Source organism: Cherax quadricarinatus, chromosome 15 (genome assembly GCF_038502225.1).
Source record: "Cherax quadricarinatus isolate ZL_2023a chromosome 15, ASM3850222v1, whole genome shotgun sequence".
In the NCBI taxonomy this organism is placed as follows: domain Eukaryota; kingdom Metazoa; phylum Arthropoda; class Malacostraca; order Decapoda; family Parastacidae; genus Cherax; species Cherax quadricarinatus.
Genome location: NC_091306.1, coordinates 4,439,796 through 4,461,454, shown reverse-complemented (window position 1 = coordinate 4,461,454; position 21,659 = coordinate 4,439,796). Strand labels below are relative to the sequence as shown.

General features: G+C 45.4%; 1 protein-coding gene across 6 annotated transcripts in view; it reads right to left on the bottom strand.

The window, feature by feature from the left end:
• LOC128692132 (uncharacterized) overlaps positions 1-19,371 on the bottom strand; it is a 76,780-nt gene extending 57,409 nt beyond the window's left edge. For all 6 annotated transcript variants that reach the window (XR_008407547.2, XR_008407550.2, XR_008407548.2 and 3 more), the window contains exon 1: positions 18,777-19,371. Coding sequence is in view for 2 of the 6 variants with exons in the window: in XM_053781155.2 (XP_053637130.1) it covers positions 18,777-18,846 (70 nt within the window). In the remaining 4 variants the exon portion in view is untranslated. The remainder of the gene's footprint in view (positions 1-18,776) is intronic.
• Positions 19,372-21,659: the final 2,288 nt, after the last annotated feature.

Sequence of the window (21,659 nt, the reverse complement as noted above, 5' to 3'; positions counted from 1 at the left end):
TAGAACTATAAACAAAAGGTGAGGTAATCGGTCCCTCAGCCTTGGAGTTGGTGTGAAGAGCACCGTAGTCGTGAAGATTATTATTTTCCTTTAACTCCCCAAAAATCAATCTGATCATAATAAAACTAATAATAATAATATCAGTAATAATAATTATAATTATTATATTCATGGGGAAGCGATTAACTCGTACACCACCTGGGGAATACAAGGTAAACAGGTTTGATCAGAGGATGGGGAGGAGAGCTTTCATCTCCTGGATCAAGAGCCCTTCACTAGCATCAAGGTAAGTACCACGAAGGGCTGACCAGGAAATTAATACATTTCACTGACAGTAAATAAGGAACTAAAATTAAGGCGACCCTAACTGTCGGGGAGATTTAGGCTATACTACGCTTTTCTATAACCACAGAAAAGCACTAAACCCGTTGGGGGTTGAGCTGGGGGAATGAGAGGCTTTCAGGTGTGATGCAAGGGGGCGCATAAATTCCTTAGATCAAGAGCTCTTTACGAGAAGCCTCCACTGAAGGTAGTGAAAAATTCAAGATTTACACACCACGTTAAGCCAGTCTTTAGAACTCGTTACCACTGAAGCCAAGATTATATGTTTGCAAATAATTCATTATTACCACCGTGACTTGCTGAACCATCAAAACATGAGGGACCCAGCCCCTGAACCCATGACGTGCCCCTGTAGCTTCCTGAGCCACTATAACACGAAGGCTCAGCCCCTGGACCCATGACGTGCCCCTGTAGCTTCCTGAACCACCATAACATGAGGGCTCAGTCCCTTGATGTGTCTTTCTAGCTTCCTGAACCACCATAACATGAGGGGCCCTGCCCCTGGACCCATGATGCACCTCCGTAAGCTTCCTGACCCACCACAACATGGGCGCCCAGCCCCTGAACCCATGACGTACCTCTGTAAACTTTTGATTACAGATGCACACAGTGCGCCTCATATCCACAGCATAGATGTGAGACGCATAATAAAAGCATGAAACTATCAGTAGGAGAAATATCTGAAAAACAAAAAATTTTTATTGACCGCTCTGGAACAATGTCATATAATGTCGATAAGACACATTTGCAACATTTAGGTACATTTTTATATAGATACCTAATTGCTGAAAATGTGTTTTGCTTATCTACAAGGTACGGATACAAGGGTACGTAATATATATAAATGAACGTGATATAAAGGTACGTGATATAAAGGCATATGTTGTAAAGGTGCGTGATATAAAGTCACACCTTAGTCGCACCCAGGTCACACCCTGGTCATACCTTAGTCCACCCTGGTCACATCTGTAAAAAAGAAATAGTAAATGAAGGCTTAGGGTGTTGAAGAGCCGGGGCTCCGCCTGGCCTAGTGGGACGCCACTTCCGTTGCTGCTGCTGCCGTTTCCGCTAATTACATCGTTACGTTCCTGCAACGCTTCAAAAACAATCACGATGTTGCAACACTTCAAAAACAATCACAAAAGTGTCTTAAGTTTAAAATTCGCCTTTCTGTGTATTAGCATTACTAAATTGACGGTGTAGCTGGGTAAGGTGACTGGCAGAGGAAGGGAGAGGCATTTGGGTCTCGGCCGATAAAAATAAAGGCAGCCTGAAGTCCTTGGATCAGGAGCCCTTTTGGGTTCAGAGCTTCCCCTGCAATTATAACAGTGTAGCTGCCAATTAAAAATCGATATACATCGAGATGTGCGTATACACTGAGAAGTGTACGTGTGTATATACAAACAGGTGCATATATGTCAGTAAATATACGAAGGCATGTCTGTGTATATACATGGGTGCACATCTCTCAATGTATAACAAAGATACAAATGTTTGTGTACATGCACCGAGGAATGCATATCTGAATACATGTACTGAGGGACACGCATCTCAGTGAATATACAGTGAGAGTTGTAATCTCTTGGTATATACAGAGTGAAGTGCTCATTTTTCAATATATGTTAACGGGGAGGTGTACATCCCTGCGTACATACATAGACTGATGTATAAAAAAATAAACTTCTCGACCTGTTGACACTATCATACAACCGATAGGATTTAAATCTAACAAACTATGGCTGCATCTGATTTAACTCTGCTTACCACTGCTCTTTGTGTGCGATTGGTTAGTAAGCTGAAGATCCATCTGCCTACTTTGCCAGTCATCCCAAAATGAGTGCTAAAAGGATAACTTTGCAAAGTAGGTAAATGGATCTTCAACTTTCTAACTAATCGCACACAAAGAGTAGTGGTAAACAGAGTTAAATCAGATGCTGCCATAGTGAAGAGCTCTGTCCCACAAGGCACAGTACTCTCACCTATCCTGTTCCTTATTCTCATATCAGACAGACAGAGATGTAAACCACAGCACTGTGTGATCTTTTGCAGACGATACTAGGATCTGCATGAGAGTGTCATCCATTGAGGACACGGCAAATCTCAAAGAAGATATAAGCCAAGTTTTCCAATGGGCAACAGAGAGCAATATGATGTTCAATGAAGACAAATTCCAACTACTCCGTTATGGAAAACTGGAGAAAATAATAACTAGGACTGAGTATACTGCAAACTCTAATCACACAATAGAGCGGAAAAGTAATGTGAAGGACCTGGGTGTGGTAATGTCCGAAGACCTCACCTTCAAGGACCATAACAATGCCACTATCACATCTGCGAGGAAATTGCTAGGATGGATAATGAGAACATTCAAGACAAGAGATGCTAAGCCAATGATGATCCTTTTTAAACCACTTGTTCTCTCTACTGGTTACCTAACCTCCAGGTAACCAGGTAGGCTGGAATACTGCTGTACATTAACATCCCCATTCAAGGCAGGTGAAATTGCAGATCTAGAGAATGTACAGAGAACCTATACTGCACGTATAAGTTCCATCAAACACCTTAACTACTGGGAACGCTTGGAAGCACTTGCCCTGTATTCACTGGAGCACGGGCGAGAGAGATATAATCTACACCTGGAAGATTCTGGAGGGATTGGTCCCTAATATGCGCACAGAAATCACTCCATACGAAAGCAAAAGACTTGGCAGGCGATGCAACATACCCCCAGTGAAAAGTAGGGGCGTCACTGGTACACTAAGAGAAAATGCAATAAGTGTCCGGGGTCCAAGACTGTTCAACAGCCTCCCACCAGCAATAAGGGGCGTTACCGGTAAACCCCTGGTTGTCTTCAAGAGGGAGCTGGACAGATACCTAAAGACGGTGCCGGATCAGCCGGGCTGCGGTTCGTACGTTGGATTGCGTGCGGCCAGCAGTAACAGCCTCGTTCATCAGGCCCTGATCCACCGGGAGGCCTGGTCGTGGACCGGACCGCGGGGGCGTTGATCCCCGGAATACCCTCCAGGTAGACTCCAGATAGGTAACTAAGTGACGTAACAACTCAAAATCCAACACTCACATCCAATATCTTCTACAGCCCAGACTATTGAAAAAACACATTCCTATTTATTTCAGCAATTTGAAAGTTGTACATGGAGTACATTTTGTCCCGGAGTCTAGCAGCACGCTTGACATTTTCAACCCCTCGTGCAAATGTCACATGACGACAGGACTTCAATGGGGTAAATTCACTACTTGTTCGTTTCACTCTATGGCTACACAAGGGACACGCGGACATTACAGGCCATATACAAGGAACATGAACAAGATTTTATTTGAATTAATTTAGCCAGTAACCCAGGAATACCCACGAAAAAAATCACCTGTTTTTCTTCACTTGGTTTCTTGTTTGGTTTCCTTCCAAAGATGCGATCTACAACTGTCGAGTAACTTCTAGGTATATACTGCATTTGCTGCTAAGTGTTACTTACCCTAAAGATCGTACCGCCCGAGAGTTACGGTAGTTTCTGGCAGTACAACACTTCCATAGTTACATCACATGGTGCAATAAATATGAGACACTGACACCACAAGAAGCTAGCAGGCTGGCATACAACAACTATCCAAGGAAGCGCTACCTTCTTCTCATGTTAAGTGGGAAACGGTAGCCTGTTGAACATGTTGCACTCTGGCAGACATTACTCCGTCGTGACTGTAATATGTCAATTAAACACTGCAAACTTCTATTTACAATTAGTATTATATACTTGCCTTAATTTTCCGGCAGAGCTCTTAATGCTCTAGTCTAATTAATATATTTCCGTTACAATTTACGAGGGCTGGTCTGAGACCGGACCACAGGAGGCGATGATCCCATGAAGGGAAGGGTAGCGGCATTTCCATGGATCAAGAGCCCTTCACCAGCATCAATCACTCCCTTGAAGAGAATCAGTCCAAGGGTGCTTTCAATACACTTTTAAGAGTTAAAAGGGCAACTGGGTACTTCACCTTTGGCTAAATATTAACACACACACACGATCAGTGAAGAGGAGGGGCCAGGAGCTATGTCTCGACCCCTGCAACCACAAATAGGCGAGTACACACACACACACGAAGGTGAGGGGTAACCACACTACGTTTGTGTGACGAAATTATATTCTTGAGGCGAAGTATAGAATTATATCCTAAAGGAGTGTTACGAATTTCTTTCCACTGGTTTGTTGCGGCATTAAATTCTGGAGAGCGGTGAAATTCAACTCCGAAGGTGAGCAGCAGAATTAAATTCTGAAGGTGAGCAGAAGAATTCAATTCTGAAGATAAACAGCAGAATTCAACTCAGCAAGTGAGCTATGAAGCTCAAGAGTTGAGTTATAGATTATTATTAGAAGATAAACTATATACCAGTTTTACTGAAAACTAGAAGGTGGTAAGAACCAGGTCAACATGGTGACACCCAGGTCAACATGGTTGATTATCATCATATCTGAAGTTCCAGACTTAGCATACATACGTAGGTAGGGGTGTGCCTAAGTATTGGCATTGACCTAAAATTGAGTATCGGCAAAAAATTGGTATCGTCCCATCACTAGACACAGCTCCTTTACATACAGGAAGCAGTAGAGTGTTGTGGAAAAAAAGACAGACAAATCACAAATCTCAGAAAGGGTGATATTGGATGGAACAGCACAACCTAAACCAGCATGGATTTAGAGCCGGGAGATCACGCTTGTCACACTTACTAAATCATTATGATAGGATTAAGGAGGCGTAGTAGGACAACCGAAACATAAATGTGGTATACGCGGGTGTCAGGAAAGCATTTAACAAATGCGACCATGGAGTGATTGCAAATAAATGTATGCGATAGGCATAACAGAAAAAACAGGCAAATTGATATTCAGCTTTCTGACAAAGAGAAATAGTAAATATAGTAAAAACTGGCAGTGGTAAAGAAAAAATCTCAGCCGGGCTGTGGTTCGTACGTAGGATTGCGTGCGGCCAGCAGTAACAGCCTCGTTGATCAGGCCCTGATCCACCAGGAGGCCTGGTCGTGGACCGGGCCGCGGGGGTGTTGATCCCCGGAATGCCCTCCAGGTAGACTCCAGGGAGACCCTAAGGCGCAGTTCTGGCGCCTTTATGTTTCTCATCATCAAAGCGGACATGCATAAAAACGCTCGCCACAGTTTCATATCATAGGCGGGTGATGACGAACTAAGCTTGAAAATCACTTCGATAAAGGACATGGAAAAACTGCAAGAAGATACAAGGAAGGTCTACCGATGGGAAGTGGAAAATAACATGACGTTCAATGGCGATAAGTTCCAACTGCTCTGAAATGGATAGAATGAAGAACTAAGGAAAACTGTATATAAATAAATGCAAGAGGATCACCAAACAGAAGGAAAGGAACATGAGAAGGACCTGATTGTAATTATGTCAGCTGACCTAATTATAAAGAACACGATATTGCAAATATCACTTAAGCCAGGAAAATAACGGGATGTTTAATGAGAACTCTCAAAACAAGGAAAATAGTGCCAATGGTGATACTACTCAAATCGCTTGTGCTTTCTTGCATTGAGTACTGTTCCATGTTGATTTGAACCCACACGTAGGTTCGAATCCTGTTGACCGCGATCTTTGTCTGTATATACCTCTGACTGTTTCTGCGTGAGGCACTGAGATTTTATAATTATAATCAAGTATTGCTTCTTTTTTACTAATGGATACTCAGAGTTTAAAGAGGTGGATTTGCTTCCTTTACTGTTCTGAGTATAACTGAACAGTTGTCCTTAGTGAGGCAATCTTTCTCCCTTCCCCTCTTTTTTTTTTTTTTTGCATATTAACTGACAGTGGAGTGAGGGTGGAGGGTGAAAGTGAGGGTGGAGGGTGAAAGTGAGGGTGGAGGATGAGAGTGAGGGGTGGAGGGTGAGAGTGAGGGTGGAGGGTGAGAGTGAGCGTGGGTGAGTGTGTGAGTGCACTTGTAACGGTGTTGTTGGGAACACGGCCACGGTCAGCCTGAGGTGTGGAATGTTGTTTGTGGCCCCCCTACCTTGGTCATTACCTCTCTCTCTCTCTCTCTCTCTCTACCCCCTCACATTTTTATCATTATCTTCTCTTTAATCTCCTTACTGTCTTATCTCTTCCTCGTCTCACCTTTCTCTAGAAGCACTAATTCTCACTCAACTTCTCTTATTTTTAGTATACACCTTCTCCTTTTGCCTCTTCTCTATTACCCTCTATTATTATTCCCCATCCACTCTATCTGTCACTGTTAACAGCCTATGTCCTCCAAAACGTGATTCATATACGATTCTTACTGCTCAATAAACTCGCCCTTGGGGACAAAAATTTTTAACCTTCCTGTTCGATTCATTTTCACAATATATCCAAAATACGACTTTGTTATATTATTTCACTGTGAATTAAAGGTTCTTGGTACAGCTTCTAATACAACACCATTACTCAAATGGCGAATCTTCTTCACTATTGTTGATTATCGCGAGTGATGTCTGGAGTCTGGTCATGGAAGAATAGGTTTTCCTCTGTATAAACGTAAATAAGTAACTTTACTTACAGGATTCATTGCCTTTGTACCTAGTTCAGCCATCAAAACTTTGGGGGCCCAGTCCCTGGACCCATTATGCACCTCTGTAATCTGTAAATACCTTTGTAACTTGTCATGATTTGTAACTTGCTCAGCTATCAAAACTTTGGGGCCCAGTTCCTAGACCCATTATGTACCTCTGTAATCTTTTGACTACCGCCCACAGGATGGGTATGGGGTGCATAATAAACCTATTAAACTAACTCTAATTTGGAGCCTAATTAGCTTCTTGAAAGGCATTAAATTTGCCAACAAATGAATGCCAGATGCAATCTTGCACTCAGAAACGCTCCCTACTACCCCCCCTCCCATTCCCCATCACCACAAACACTTTGAAGATTACCCGCTCTCTCCTTCCCTGCCGTCCTAAGGAGCTAAGAAGCCAGCGCTGCTGGCACTGCCACGGGCGGTGTCAACGATCTTGTCTCCCACCCCAGTGTTAACAATATATATTGTGTGTGGGATCTTTTGATTCAGGAAGGTGTAGAGATCGTATATGAATGTGTGTGTTTACTAATCTATATGTGGTTGCAGGGGTCGACTCTCAGCTCCTGGCTTCCTCCTCTTCTCTGTTCGCTACTAGATCCACTCTCTCCTGGCTTCAAGAGCCGTATTGTACCTCTTCTTAAAGTTATGTATGGATCCCGCCTCTACCACTTCAGTCTCAAGATTGTTCCACTTTGACAACTCTAAGGCTGAAAAAGTACTTCCTAACATCATATGACTCATCTGAGTTTTCAACTTCCAGTTGTGTCCTCTTGGTCCCAGTTCTCATCTCTTGAAACATTGTATCCCTTTTCACCCTGCCAATTCCTCTCAGTACTTTGTACGTCGTTATCATATCCCCTAGTCCTCCAGTATAATCAGGCAGAGTTCCTTTACCTCTCCTCACTGAACATACTCCTTGGTTCCGAGACTAGTCATCGCAATTTCTCTGATTTTTTGATATGCTTGACCAGGTGTGGGTTCCCTACTGGTGCTGTAAACTCCAATACAGGCCTGACGTGCACGGTGTAGTGTCGTGAATGACTCCTTACCTAGATGTCGAAAAGCTATTCTTAGATTTGCCAGAAGCGCATTCGCTGCAACACTTACTTAACTGATATGCGCCTCAGGGAATATACTCGGCATGATACACAACCCAAGGTCCTCCTCGGGTGAGGTTTGCAGCCTTTGCCCCTCGAACCTGTACTCCGTCTGCAGTGTTTTGACTTTCCCCAAGCTTCGTAACTTTGTATTTAGTGGGGTTAAACTCCAGGAACCATTCGTCAGACCAAGCTTGCGGCATGTCCAAATAGATTTGCAGCCTTTCCTGGTCCTTGTCTGTTTGTATTCTCATGAGTTTCACGTCGTCTGCGAACAGATATACCACTGACTATCCCTTTTACAATGTCATTCACATATATAAGAAATAGCACCGGCTCTAGGACTGATTCTTATGGAGTCCCATTCGTCACATGCACCCGTTCCGACACCTCATCACGGACGATCACTTTTCCTTCCTGTCAGGTATGTCTTGATCCACTGCAATGTTTTCCTGTTATTCCTGCCTGCTTCTCTAGCTTCTGTACCACTGTGCGGTACTGTGTCAAAAGCCTTCTTACAGTGCAAGAAAATGCAATCTACTCGTCTGTCTCTCTTTCTTATTTTACTTCTGCTATGTTGTTGTAGAACTTAAGTAGGTTTGTGACAGGGTTTTCCATTCCTGAAGCCGTGCTGGTTGTCATGTATGACCCCACTCCTTTCTAGGTGCTCCACCACTCCATAACTTTACATACATGTCAGTGAAATTGGTCTGTAGTTTAACGCTATCTCCTTAAAGATTTGTCTTCCACACCTCCGGCAGTTGCTGTCTATAAATATGTTGAAGATTGGTCCTAGTGACACATATAGTGCCTCTCTTCTCTCAAAACCCATGGAATGATATTATCTAGTCCCACCACCTTCGAAGTATCTAACTCACATAGCAGTTTCTTCACCTTCTCCCCAGTTGTATGTACTGTGTCCAACACTTGCTGGTGCACTCTACCACTTCAGTTTGTTGGTAGCCTTTCTGTATCTGAGAATATCTCTCTAAATCTCATGCTGAGCTCTTCACAAACTTCCTGGTCATTTCTTGTGAGCTCCCCACCTGCCTTCTTGAGCCTGATTATCGGGTCCCTGACTAGTTTTCTCCCTGATGTGGGTATATAACAACTTTGACTCGGATTTAGCTTTCAAAGCTATGTCATTTCACTGAAATTGCTACCGAGCCTCCCTTCTCCATGCAATGCTCGTATCTGACTTTCCGGCTCGGCTCCTGGTTTCCCCGAGTTCTTTGCTTTCCATATTTTTCCATTCTCTAGCACATTTAGTTTTGGCCTCTCTACACCTCTGGGTAAACCATGGGATCACTCTGGTCTTCCCATTATTTCTACTGCTCCTGGGTACGAAATTCTCCTCCGCCTCCCTGCACTCAAACCACATACTCTATCATCTCATTCACTGTGTTACCCTCTAGTTCTCTTTCACATTGAATCTCATATAGGACTTACCTAATGTCTGTGTAGTTCCCACTTTTGAAGGCTAGCTTCTTCCTTCCTTCCCGTGCTGGTTCACTTTTTACTGTTATCTCCACTAGGTGGGTAGGTAGGGGAGGGGGTGGATGTGTGTACTCACCTATCTATGGTTGCAGGGGTAGAGTCTTAGCTCCTCCCCCCCCCCCCCCCACCCGCCTCTTCGATAGTGTGCGCGCGCACGCGAGAGAGAGAGAGAGAGAGAGAGAGAGAGAGAGAGAGAGAGAGAGAGAGAGAGAGAGAGAGAGAGAGAGAGAGAGAGAGAGAGAGAGAGAGAGAGAGAGGCAGGCGTGCAGGGATGGTATGGGTTGCATCAACCTTAAGTAGTGTGACAAGAAGATATGGCGTAAAGTGCTGACCTTCACGAAGCTCAAAAAATAAGTAGGGAAGATGAAAGAAACGAATGAATGAAGGAAAGCAAGGCAGAAAAAAAAGAGTAAAGGAAGGAAACAACCAAGAAACGAGTGAAGGAACCAACACTAAGGAAAGGAAAAAAAAAAATGATGAAATACGCGTCAGGAATTTTGAATTTTTGCCTCGCGCGTGCGTGTGTGCGTGTGTGTGCGTGTGCGTGTGTGTACTCACCTAGTTGTACTCACCTAGTTGAGGTTGCGGGGGTCGAATCCGAGCTCCTGGCCCCGCCTCTTCACTGATCGCTACTAGGTCACTCTCCCTGAACCGTGAGCTTTATCGTACCTCTGCTTAAAGCTATGTATGGATCCTGCCTCCACTACATCGCTTCCCAAACTATTCCACTTACTGACTACTCTGTGGCTGAAGAAATACTTCCTAACATCCCTGTGATTCATCTGTGTCTTCAGCTTCCAACTGTGTCCAATCTCTGGAACATCCTGCCTTTGTCCACCTTGTCAATTCCTCTCAGTATTTTGTATGTCGTTATCATGTCCCCCCTATCTCTCCTGTCCTCCAGTATCGTCAGGTTGATTTCCCTTAACCTCTCCTCGTAGGACATACCTCTTAGCTCTGGGACTAGTCTTGTTGCAAACCTTTGCACTTTCTCTAGTTTCTTTACGTGCTTGGCTAGGTGTGGGTTCCAAACTGGTGCCGCATACTCCAATATGGGCCTAACGTATACGGTGTACAGGGTCCTGAATGATTCCTTATTAAGATGTCGGAATGCTGTTCTGAGGTTTGCTAGGCGCCCATATGCTGCAGCAGTTATTTGGTTGATGTGCGCTTCAGGAGATGTGCCTGGTGTTATACTCACCCCAAGATCTTTTTCCTTGAGTGAGGTTTGTAGTCTCTGACCCCCTAGACTGTACTCCGTCTGCGGCCTTCTTTGCCCTTCCCCAATCTTCATGACTTTGCACTTGGTGGGATTGAACTCCAGGAGCCAATTGCTGGACCAGGTCTGCAGCCTGTCCAGATCCCTTTGTAGTTCTGCCTGGTCTTCGATCGAGTGAATTCTTCTCATCAACTTCACGTCATCTGCAAACAGGGACACCTCAGAGTCTATTCCTTCCGTCATGTCGTTCACAAATACCAGAAACAGCACTGGTCCTAGGACTGACCCCTGCGGGACCCCGCTGGTCACAGGTGCCCACTCTGACACCTCGCCACGTACCATGACTCGCTGCTGTCTTCCTGACAAGTATTCCCTGATCCATTGTAGTGCCTTCCCTGTTATCCCTGCTTGGTCTTCCAGTTTTTGCAGGGATAACAGGGAAGGTACTACAATGGATCAGGGAATACTTGTGTGTGTGTGTGTGTGTGTGTGTGTGTGTGTGTGTGTGTGTGTGTGTGTGTGTGTGTGTGTGTGTGTGTGTGTGTGTGTGTGTGTGTGTGTGTGTGTGTGTGTGCGCGCGCGCACGCGCGTGTATACAGCGTCATCACGTCACCTACACAATATGAAAGTCTCCTCTTTTAAAACTTCTGCAGGCTGTGTCTGTCTTCAACTCCACTCCGACTGCAAACCTAATCCTAGACAAAAATTCCAGACCTGCTGGGTGACATTAAGTGTCGAATAAAAGTATCCACGCAATGCAGTATCTCTAATGATAATTACAAAAAAAAAAATACATACCAATAGCTCTGACGTCCCACATCATAAAAATCTTTGAAAGAGTGCTAAGAAGCAGGATTGCAAATCACCTGGATTGCCAAAATCTACACAATCCAGGGCAACATGGGTTCAGAGCAGGTCGCTTCTGACTCTCACAACTACTGGATCACTATGATATGGCCTTGGATGCACTGGAAGAAAATCAGAATGCAGATGTAATATACACAGACTTTGCAAAAGCATTTGACAAATGCGATCATGGTGTAATAGCCCATAAAATACGTGCTAAAGGAATAACTGGGAAAGTGGGGAGATGGATCTTCAACTTCTAACAAATCGAACACAAAGAGTAGTGGTCAACAGAGTTAAATCGGAGGCTGCCATAGTGAAGGGCTCTGTTCCACAAGGCACAGTACTCGCCCCCATCTTATTCCTCATCCTCATATCAGACAGACAGAGATATACATCACAGCACCGTATCATCCTTTGCGGATGATACTAGGATCTGCATGAGGTTGTCATCTGCTGAGGACGCGGTTAACCTCCAAGAAGATATAAACAAAGTTTTCCAGTGGGCAACGGTAAACAATATGATGTTCAATGAGGACAAATTCCAACTACTCCGTTATGGAAAACTGGAGGAGATAATAACTAGAACAGAGTATACTACAGACTGGCCATACAATAGAGCGGAAAAATAATGTAAGGGACCTGGAAGTAGTAATGTCTGAGGATCTCACTTTCAAGGATCACAACAGTGCCACGATCGCACGTGCAAAGAAAATGATAGGATGGATAATGAGAACGTTCAAAACGAGAGATGCCAAGCCAATGATGATCCTTTTCAAATCACTTGTTCTCTCAAGGCTGGAATACTGCTGTACATTAACATCTCCATTCAAAGCAGGTGAAATCGCAGATCTAGAGAGTGTACAGAGATCCTTTACTGCACGTATAAGTTCTGTCAAGCACCTTAACTACTGGGAACGCTTGGAAGCACTTGACTTGTACTCGTTGGAACGCAGGAGGGAGAGATATATCATAATCTACACTTGGAAAATCTTGGAAGGAATGGTCCCAAATCTGCACACAGAAATCACTCCCTACGAAAGTAAAAGACTGGGCAGGCGATGCAAAATGCCCCCAATAAAAAGTAGGGGCGCCATTGGTACACTAAGGGAAAACACCGTAAGTGTCCGGGGCCCAAGACTGTTCAACAGCCTCCCATCAAGCATTAGGGGAATTGCCAATAAACCCCTGGCTGCCTTCAAGAGAGAGCTGGACAGATACCTAAAGTCAGTGCCGGATCAGCCGGGCTGTGGCTCGTACGTTGGACTGCGTGCGGCCAGCAGTAATAGCCTAGTTGATCAGGCCCTGATCCATCGGGAGGCCTGGTCATGGACCGGGCCGCGGGGGCGTTGATCCCCGGAATAACCTCCAGGTAACCACATCATAACTGAAACTACCAGAGCCTAACATATGCGCAATGTTCCGGCGGTAACGTTAACTTAACATTTAAATGCTGAAAATGAGGAATACTATGTACTGAAGGCAAAAATGTGCCTGCGTAATGCACATTACTCCAATATCCATGTACGTCTGCATGCAGGCACGCACGGACGCCCCCCAGGTGAGGTTATCGGAAGGCAGCAAGCGAAGCAGCAACACACGAGCCAGCAGGACAAAGCAACACATGAGGCAGCAGGACACAGCAACACTTGAGGCAGCACGACACAGCAACACACGAGGCAGCAGGACACAGCAACACATGAGGCAGCAGGACACAGCAACACACGAGGCAGCAGGACAAAACAACACACGAGGCAGCAGGACACAGCAACACACGAGGCAGCAGAACACAGCAACACACGAGGCAGCAGGACACAGCAACACACGAGGCAGCAGGACACAGCAACACACGAGGCAGCAGGACAAAGCAACACGAGGCAGCAGGACACAGCAACACACGAGGCAGCAGGACAAAGCAACACACGAGGCAGCAGGATACAGCAACACACGAGGCAGCAGGACACCGCAACACAAGAGGAAGCAAGACACAGCAACACACGAGGCAGCAGGACACAGCAACACACGAGGCAGCAGGACACAGCAACACACGAGGCAGCAGGACACAGCAACACACGAGGCAGCAGAACACCGCAACACACGAGGCAGCAGGACAACGCAACACACGAGGCAGCAGGACACAGCAACACACGAGGCAGCAGGACACATCAACACACGAGGCAGCAAGACACAGCAACACACGACGCAGCAAGACACAGCAACACACGAGGCAGCAGGACACCGCAACACACGAGGCAGCAGGACAAAGCAACACACGAGGCAGCAGGACACAGCAACACACGAGGCAGCAAGACACAGCAACACACGAGGCAGCAGGACACCGCAACACACGAGGCAGCAGGACACCGCAACACACGAGGCAGCAGGACACCGCAACACACGAGGCAGCAGGACACCGCAACACACGAGGCAGCAGGACACATCAACACACGAGGCAGCAAGACACAGCAACACACGAGGCAGCAGGACACAGCAACACACGAGGCAGCAGGACAAAGCAACACACGAGGCAGTAGGACACAGCAACACACGAGGCAGCAGGACACAGCAACACACGAGGCAGCAGGACACAGCAACACACGAGGCAGCAGGACACCGCAACACACGAGGCAGCAGGACACCGCAACACACGAGGCAGCAGGACACCGCAACACACGAGGCAGCAGGACACCGCAACACACGAGGCAGCAGGACACCGCAACACACGAGGCAGCAGGACACCGCAACACACGAGGCAGCAGGACACCGCAACACACGAGGCAGCAGGACACCGCAACACAAGAGACAGCAGGACACCGCAACACAAGAGACAGAAGGACACAGCAACACACGAGGCAGCAGGACACAGCAACACACGAGGCAGCAGGACACAGCAACACACGAGGCAGCAGGACAAAGCAACACACGAGGCAGCAGGACACAGCAACACACGAGGCAGCAGGACAAAGCAACACACGAGGCAGCAGGACACAGCAACACACGAGGCAGCAAGACATAGCAACACACGAGGCAGCAGGACACAGCAACACACGAGGCAGCAGGACACAGCAACACACGAGGCAGCAGGACACAGCAACACACGAGGCAGCAGGACACAGCAACACACGAGGCAGCAGGACACAGCAACACACGAGGCAGCAGGACACCGCAACACACGAGGAAGCCTGACACAGCAACACACGAGGCAGCAGGACACCGCAACACATGAGGCAGCAAGACACAGCAACACACGAGGCAGCAGGACACAGCAACACACGAGGCAGCAGGACACAGCAACACACGAGGCAGCAGGACACAGCAACACACGAGGCAGCAGGACACAACAACACAAGAGGCAGTAGCAAACAACATACGAGGCAGCAGCACAAAGCAACATAAGAAACATCAACACACAAGGCAACAACAAACAACACTCAGCACACGAGACAGCAGCAACACAGAAGGTAGCCACACCCAGCACACCATGCAGGAAGACAGCAGGCTATCACCGGAAGGACATGTAGAGAGCGGTCAACACCTTTTCCCAGTCCACCCTAAAGCTACCTGGCTCATACATCGTTTTTCCACCCCTTCAACAGAGACAAGATGAGATAGGGAGAGAGGAAGATCCACAAAGTGAGAGGGGGGGGAAGGAGAGAGGAAGATGAAGGAAGGGGGCACAGTACATTAGATAGTATCTAAAAAAAATCAAACAGAAGCCCCCTGCAGAGCAAGTCTTTACAATCAGCGTTGTCAGAATTAACACTCTACATTTTCTTTACCAGCACCTAGAAGAGCCTCAAAGCGATGTTTCGTCCGTCTTGGATCAATGTCCTGACTTGACAATGGTCCAGCAAGGACCGAAATGTCGTCAAAAGTGAGGGTTATTCGTGAACTATTTCGGCCACAGTATTGTGACTATTCTTTATATCAAGATTACCTGCTGAGGACTAAGCTACTGTCTACCTATCGTTAATTATTTATAGACAGAAAAGGATATAGCCTGTCTCTAGCTGCCCCCTCCCCTCTGGCCTGGTGGCCTGGTGGTTAACACTCGCTTCACACGGCGAGGGCCTGGGTTCGATTCCCAGCCAGAGTAGAAACATTGGGCGTGTTTCTTTCCACCTGTTGTCTATGTTCCCCATCAGTAAAATGGGTACCTGGGTGTTAGTCGACTGGTGTGGGTCGCATCCTGGGACACTGACCTAATTTGCCCGAGATGCTCAGCATAACAAGTGGCTTTCTATGTAGTAGTATGTCATTGTTGTAAGCTAGGACTGTATACCATGTACATGTACTTGTAGTAAATAAAGATTATTATTATTATTATTTCCTTCCCCAACTCCGCTCAGACACAAAGCCGGCAGGAAAAAGTGGGCGGAGAGTTACGGTGATGTATTGAAAAACGTGGCTGAATATTTATCATGTGAGGAGGAGGAGGAGGAGGTGTAGTTTAGATTTACAAGTGCTGCTGCTGCACCTTCTGCTATCACTATCTGTCCACAGGGCTCCAGAGATATCTTCTCGCTACACCAACGATCAGACTGAACTACAGCGCCCACTCACATTATTTTATTCCATGAAGCGGTAAACCAGTGTGGGCCAATTACCACAAGGCTTGGTGGAAAGACTTTCTTCCGTTCATCGCGGCCCAATTTCTGACTAGTCAGGCTGTTGGTGATCGCTCTTTACATTCGTCACTACTCGTTTCTGTCAACCAGCTGCCCTAGCGCTTCCAACCACTAACTTTAGTTCCAGTAACCACTGCAAAAGACACCTGGATAGAAGATGCGTGGTCTATAGGCAGACTTCAGCATTGTGTTCAGTAGAAGCCAATAGAATTGCTCGTCAAACTTTTTCTTGAAGGATGTAATGTTGTGACGTTAAAAAGAAAAGGGCAATATTTTTCAGGGCTCTTTGACTGCTGGCAAAAATCAAGCGCTGTATCACGTCTGTATTACATCACTGCTGTATTACATCTTCTGATTCAATATCATGCTACTATTTCGTGCAGTCTTGACGCTTTGCACTTCAAATTTATTTAGCCTCAGAGATTTAGAAGAGATTTCAGAAGGAAAAATAGGTTTGTTCTAGATCTCCTTTTCTGCACTCCGAGAGGAGTTTACACACTATATACCTAATTTTCTTGACTAGGAAGTATGTACACAATCATAACCCTTATTTTCTTGCAGGGGCAACGAATTTTTCACACAAGGAATCAAAAACTACGTTTTATTTTGCATCTTAAGAGCACATGAGCAAGAAGACTAGGGAATATAGATAAGATGGAGAGATAGAGAGAGAGAGAGAGAGAGAGAGAGAGAGAGAGAGAGAGAGATAGAGAGAGAGATAGAGAGATAGAGAGATAGAGAGAGAGAGAGAGAGAGAGAGAGAGAGAGAGAGAGAGAGAGAGAGAGAGAGAGAGAGAGAGAGAGAGATAGAGAGATAGAGAGATAGAGAGATAGAGAGATAGAGAGATAGAGAGATAGAGAGAGAGAGAGAGAGAGAGAGAGAGAGAGAGAGAGAGAGAGAGAGAGAGAGAGAGAGAGAGAGACTGTGTTCAGGTTGAGGGGAGGTAGGACAGGGATAGAGAGGGTAGGAACAGCAAGAAGGGCAAGACAGGTACATATATGGACGGGCGTGAACGAGGTCATCATCCTCTCAGCACCTCAGCACCCAGCAGGCTCAAAGCCACCTCATCAAGGTCAGCACACAACACGTCCTCCAGATACGTCGTTAGTTTTCTGACGCATGCGGCTACTTCAGAACGATCTACGCTGAGATAAATCACAATGCTTAATAATGTAATGGTATCTCCTTAAAACTACTCACAAGAAGTAACTTCAAGTTTCCTTAGGGAGGTCACACCGCGCTTGGGAAAAGTGACAAATCATGTTCATCCCAAAGAGGGGAAGGATAGGGTTATATATATATATATATATATATATATATATATATATATATATATATATATATATATATATATATATATATATATATATATCGTATGTGTATGTACTAACCTCTATTTTGTTGCAAGGGTTGAGTCACGGCTCCTGGTGCGTGTACTCACATGGGGTTGTAGGGGTCGATTCACAGCACTTCTCACCTAATTATGGTTGCATGGGTCGAGTCATAGCTCCTGGCCCCGCCGCTTCACTGGTCGCTACTGGGTTACTCTCATTGAACCATGAGCTTTATCATACCTCTGCTTAAACCTATGTATGGATCCTGCCTCCACTACATGGCTTCCCAAACTATTCGACTGAGTGACTGGTGTGAGTGATTGTGAGTGTGTGTGTACTCGCCCAATTGTGGTTGCAGGGATCGAGTCATAACTCCTGGCCCCCCTCTTGCAGCAGACGTGTGGTCCATGCCTCCAGCACCCAAGCCACGCAGACATTAGATGCATGACGTCTCAAACCACCGCACCAGTGATTCCTTAAGACGAGTTAAAAGGTTTCTGTCTTCAAATGCTAGCTTAACCTGGGAACTCTAGTGGTGTGTCATGTGGGAACAAACTCATCTTGCTTCACACTACATGCTGTCAGCCTGAGAGATATCGTAGTGCAATCACCAACTGCCACTATGATGGTGATAAAGTGAAAATGGCAGTATACCCAAGAGTGGTTGCACGTTGCATATATTACTTCAGTTGATTCTATTTTTGAGTTTGTAACACACCTGTGGAGGGTATTGAAAAAAATGTGACTGTTTCCTTAGTTGGGTGTCTATTATTATTATAATCAAGGGGGAAGCGCTAAACCCGGATTATACAGCGCCTGGGGGGGGGATGTGGAAGGCATTCAGGCTTAATTCGGGGAACTGGGGCACAGATCCAATTCCCTAAATCAAGAGCCCCTCACCAACATCAAGGAACCTTCCTTGAGGGGATTGGGTGTCTAGTTGTTGGCGCTACTGGCAGGGTTGTGGTTGAGTGTGGGAGTTTTAGTGGGTGGAGAGTCGGTGGGTGGAGGGTGGTGACTCATTGGGTGGAGAGTGGTGTTGAGTCACTGTAGGTGGAGGATGATGGTGGGTCAGATTTATGGGTGGTGGTGGGTGTTATACTGTGGGTAGAGAGTGGCGAGTAGATTAGGTTAGATTGGACAATATTACTTCCTGCCGTGACAATAGCACCAGCAGCTTCCACGGCCACCGTGGTAATACTCTATTTTATACTCACTATAGTGTGCTCCATACAGGAAGACAGCCAGAGTCAACCAGTGGACGCTGCAGGACCCCAAAACCTCCATTATTCACTGTGTCACGCACACGGGTCGTTCTATACACCTCGTACAACTAGACTTGTTATTGCAGGTGAGGCAGCCGGTAATCCTTGGCTTCTCAACGTTATTTTTTCCCGAGCTGCCGAGGAAGCGGTAGAAAACGTGTAGCCAGTTTGCTGCCGTTCACCAATTTTTTAACAGAAAACTCTATCTAGCAGGACACACGGCATTTGTAAATAATGTCCTGGGACACGGGAGGTACGTTGGCTTGACTACACCACTCCTAAGCATGTAAAAAAAGTTAAAAATATCACCAACTATCAGCTGTCAAAGAGAGTATCGTCCAGTGCTCGTCTCTCCTGCCACTACTACACTTCAAACACTGCTCAAAGTTGATGTTCAAACATTAATTGCATTTATTTAGAGCTCGATAAACTGTATAAGGGGGTTGGTGAGCCCGGCGAGAAGAGTATGTGACAGTATGAGTGTGAGGAGAGAGCAAGACCTACCACACTCACCACAATACACTGACTGACCCGCAAGGGGCTTCTCTCTCCTCCTGTTTACCACAACTCAGTTGTCACTTCTCCTATTTTTCCCCTACCTTATTCTTCAATTCCTTCGCTGTGGATTACTATCAACTACCGAGTTTGTACCAGTCCACTTACCCGTTAATAAATATTGCATGTAAATTACATATGAGAGAGGGTAGTCGTGGGTTGCACTTACATGACAAGTGTTGTAAATCTTCATATGGAAGCCTAGGCTGCGGGCGTCGTCATGACAACTAATGATGCCATGTGGATCATTTTAAATCTTTTATTTATAATTATTTGCTTACATTCTCTTATTTACCGGAAATTATTTAAATGGCTACTTCCAAAAATACCTTCCTATAATAAACTTAACTTGCAGTAAATCTTCTTTTAAGACTTTTTGTTTTGTTTTAATTTAGGACTTATGATCCAGTTAACCTGCCGGGTAGTCAAAGTGGTGAGAGCATTGGATCACACGCGGGTGATCCATGAATGTTCTCTAGAAAATATCCTTTCAAGGTGCTGGTGAATTATTATAGTCGAAAAACCGATAACATGGATGGTCTCGTGGCTAACGCTCTTGCTTCACACGGCGAGGGCCTGGGTTCGATTCCCAGCCAGAGCAGAAACTGTTTCTTTCCACCTGTTGTCTATGTTCCCCATCAGTAAAATGGATACCTGGGTGTTAGTCGACTGGTGTGGGTCGCATCCTGGGACACTGACCTAATGTGCCCGAAATGCTCAGCATAACAAGGGACTTTCTCATACTATTATGTCATTGACGTCAGCTAGGCCTGTAAACCATGTACATGTACTTGTAGTAAATAAAGATATTATTATAGATGCATAAGGATCATATACACTGGAGAGTGGTTTAAGTTGCGAGGGTAAGAGTTAGTGGAGCGATGGAAATAAGTGTTATTCTCGGTAATTTACACGTTACTACGTATAATTGTATTTATGTGTACCTGTACCTAAATAAACTTACTAACATTTAACGTCATGGGTGGTGAAAAGTTAGTTTCTGATTGAAAGTAATTTTGAGTCTATCATAGATGGGACGAGGTGCTCCATATAGAAGACCATCCATATCTTTCTTGTTATACTGGCCATCTTCCTCCAGAGACTTAATATACAAAATATCCTCAGCACCATCAACAACATCGGGCCCACCATATAATTCATGTTAGAGGAGAGGAACAATCTTTTACCTTTCTTTGATACGCTACACACAGGTGGTAACACTTGACACTTTAAATTCACAGAATGCCCACCAATAACAACCACTTCATTCACTTCAGTTCACATCACTATACCAGAACCAAGCGAGGTGTCACCGTTGGTTTCTCCTTGAGGGCCTATGGCCCTATAGGATCTCCATCCCACACTTGAAGAATATGAAAAATTCTGACATCTTTCAAAAACGTAGTTTCCACAATACTTCATTTCCGAGTGTGAAAGGCGTGTCCTCCACATCCAAGACAGTAACACACATGAGAGATCTTCCAGCAGGTATATTGTCCTTCCTGTCTATAATATGGCCAACGTGACTCCAGCAGTTGGCGAGGGGCTCTTTGATCTACGAAACTGGACTTAGGGTCCAATTCCTTGAATCGAGTCTGAATGCCATCCATTCCCCCGATACTCTGGCACACCGCTATCATCAAATTATAATTCTAGGACATTCCAGGTCACCCTCATCTCCAACGAAGTATTTTTCCTTATGTCATTTTATCATCATTAGATACACCACGTAGTAAGGATATCTTTTATCCAACACGTAAATACAAAGTCTGGAGGGTAGTACAAATTTCCCATATTTTTGTAGTCACTAAGAAGCGTCAAATCCCAGGGGTTATCCAACGCCCAGAGAATAAGAGGCAATCAGGTTTGATCTGAGGAAGGAGAGGGCAGCCTCCTACTCCTTGGATCAAGAGCCCTTCACAGGCATCAAGGTACCTAGTAAGGAACAAGCTTTTTTTCCCCAGTATGCGACCTACAACAGTGGGTTGTTTGTTACTCTTTCATGGGAAAGGAGACGACGAGTGCCCTGATGCAGGTGAAGGGCACTTGATTCAAAGAATTATATTATTTTAATCTAAACTAAGCGCTAAACCCATAAGGGTGATACAACGTGGAATCCAAAGAAGTACAGCAATCTTTTTCTTCCTAGGGTCGACCCTGATTGCCTCCCATTTCCCAGGCTCAGCGTTTTTATCTGAATATAATAAAAATATATTTTTTTGTGTCAGTCATGTCAAAGATAACATGGCTATGGGGAAGTATTGCTTTGTATTCACGAGG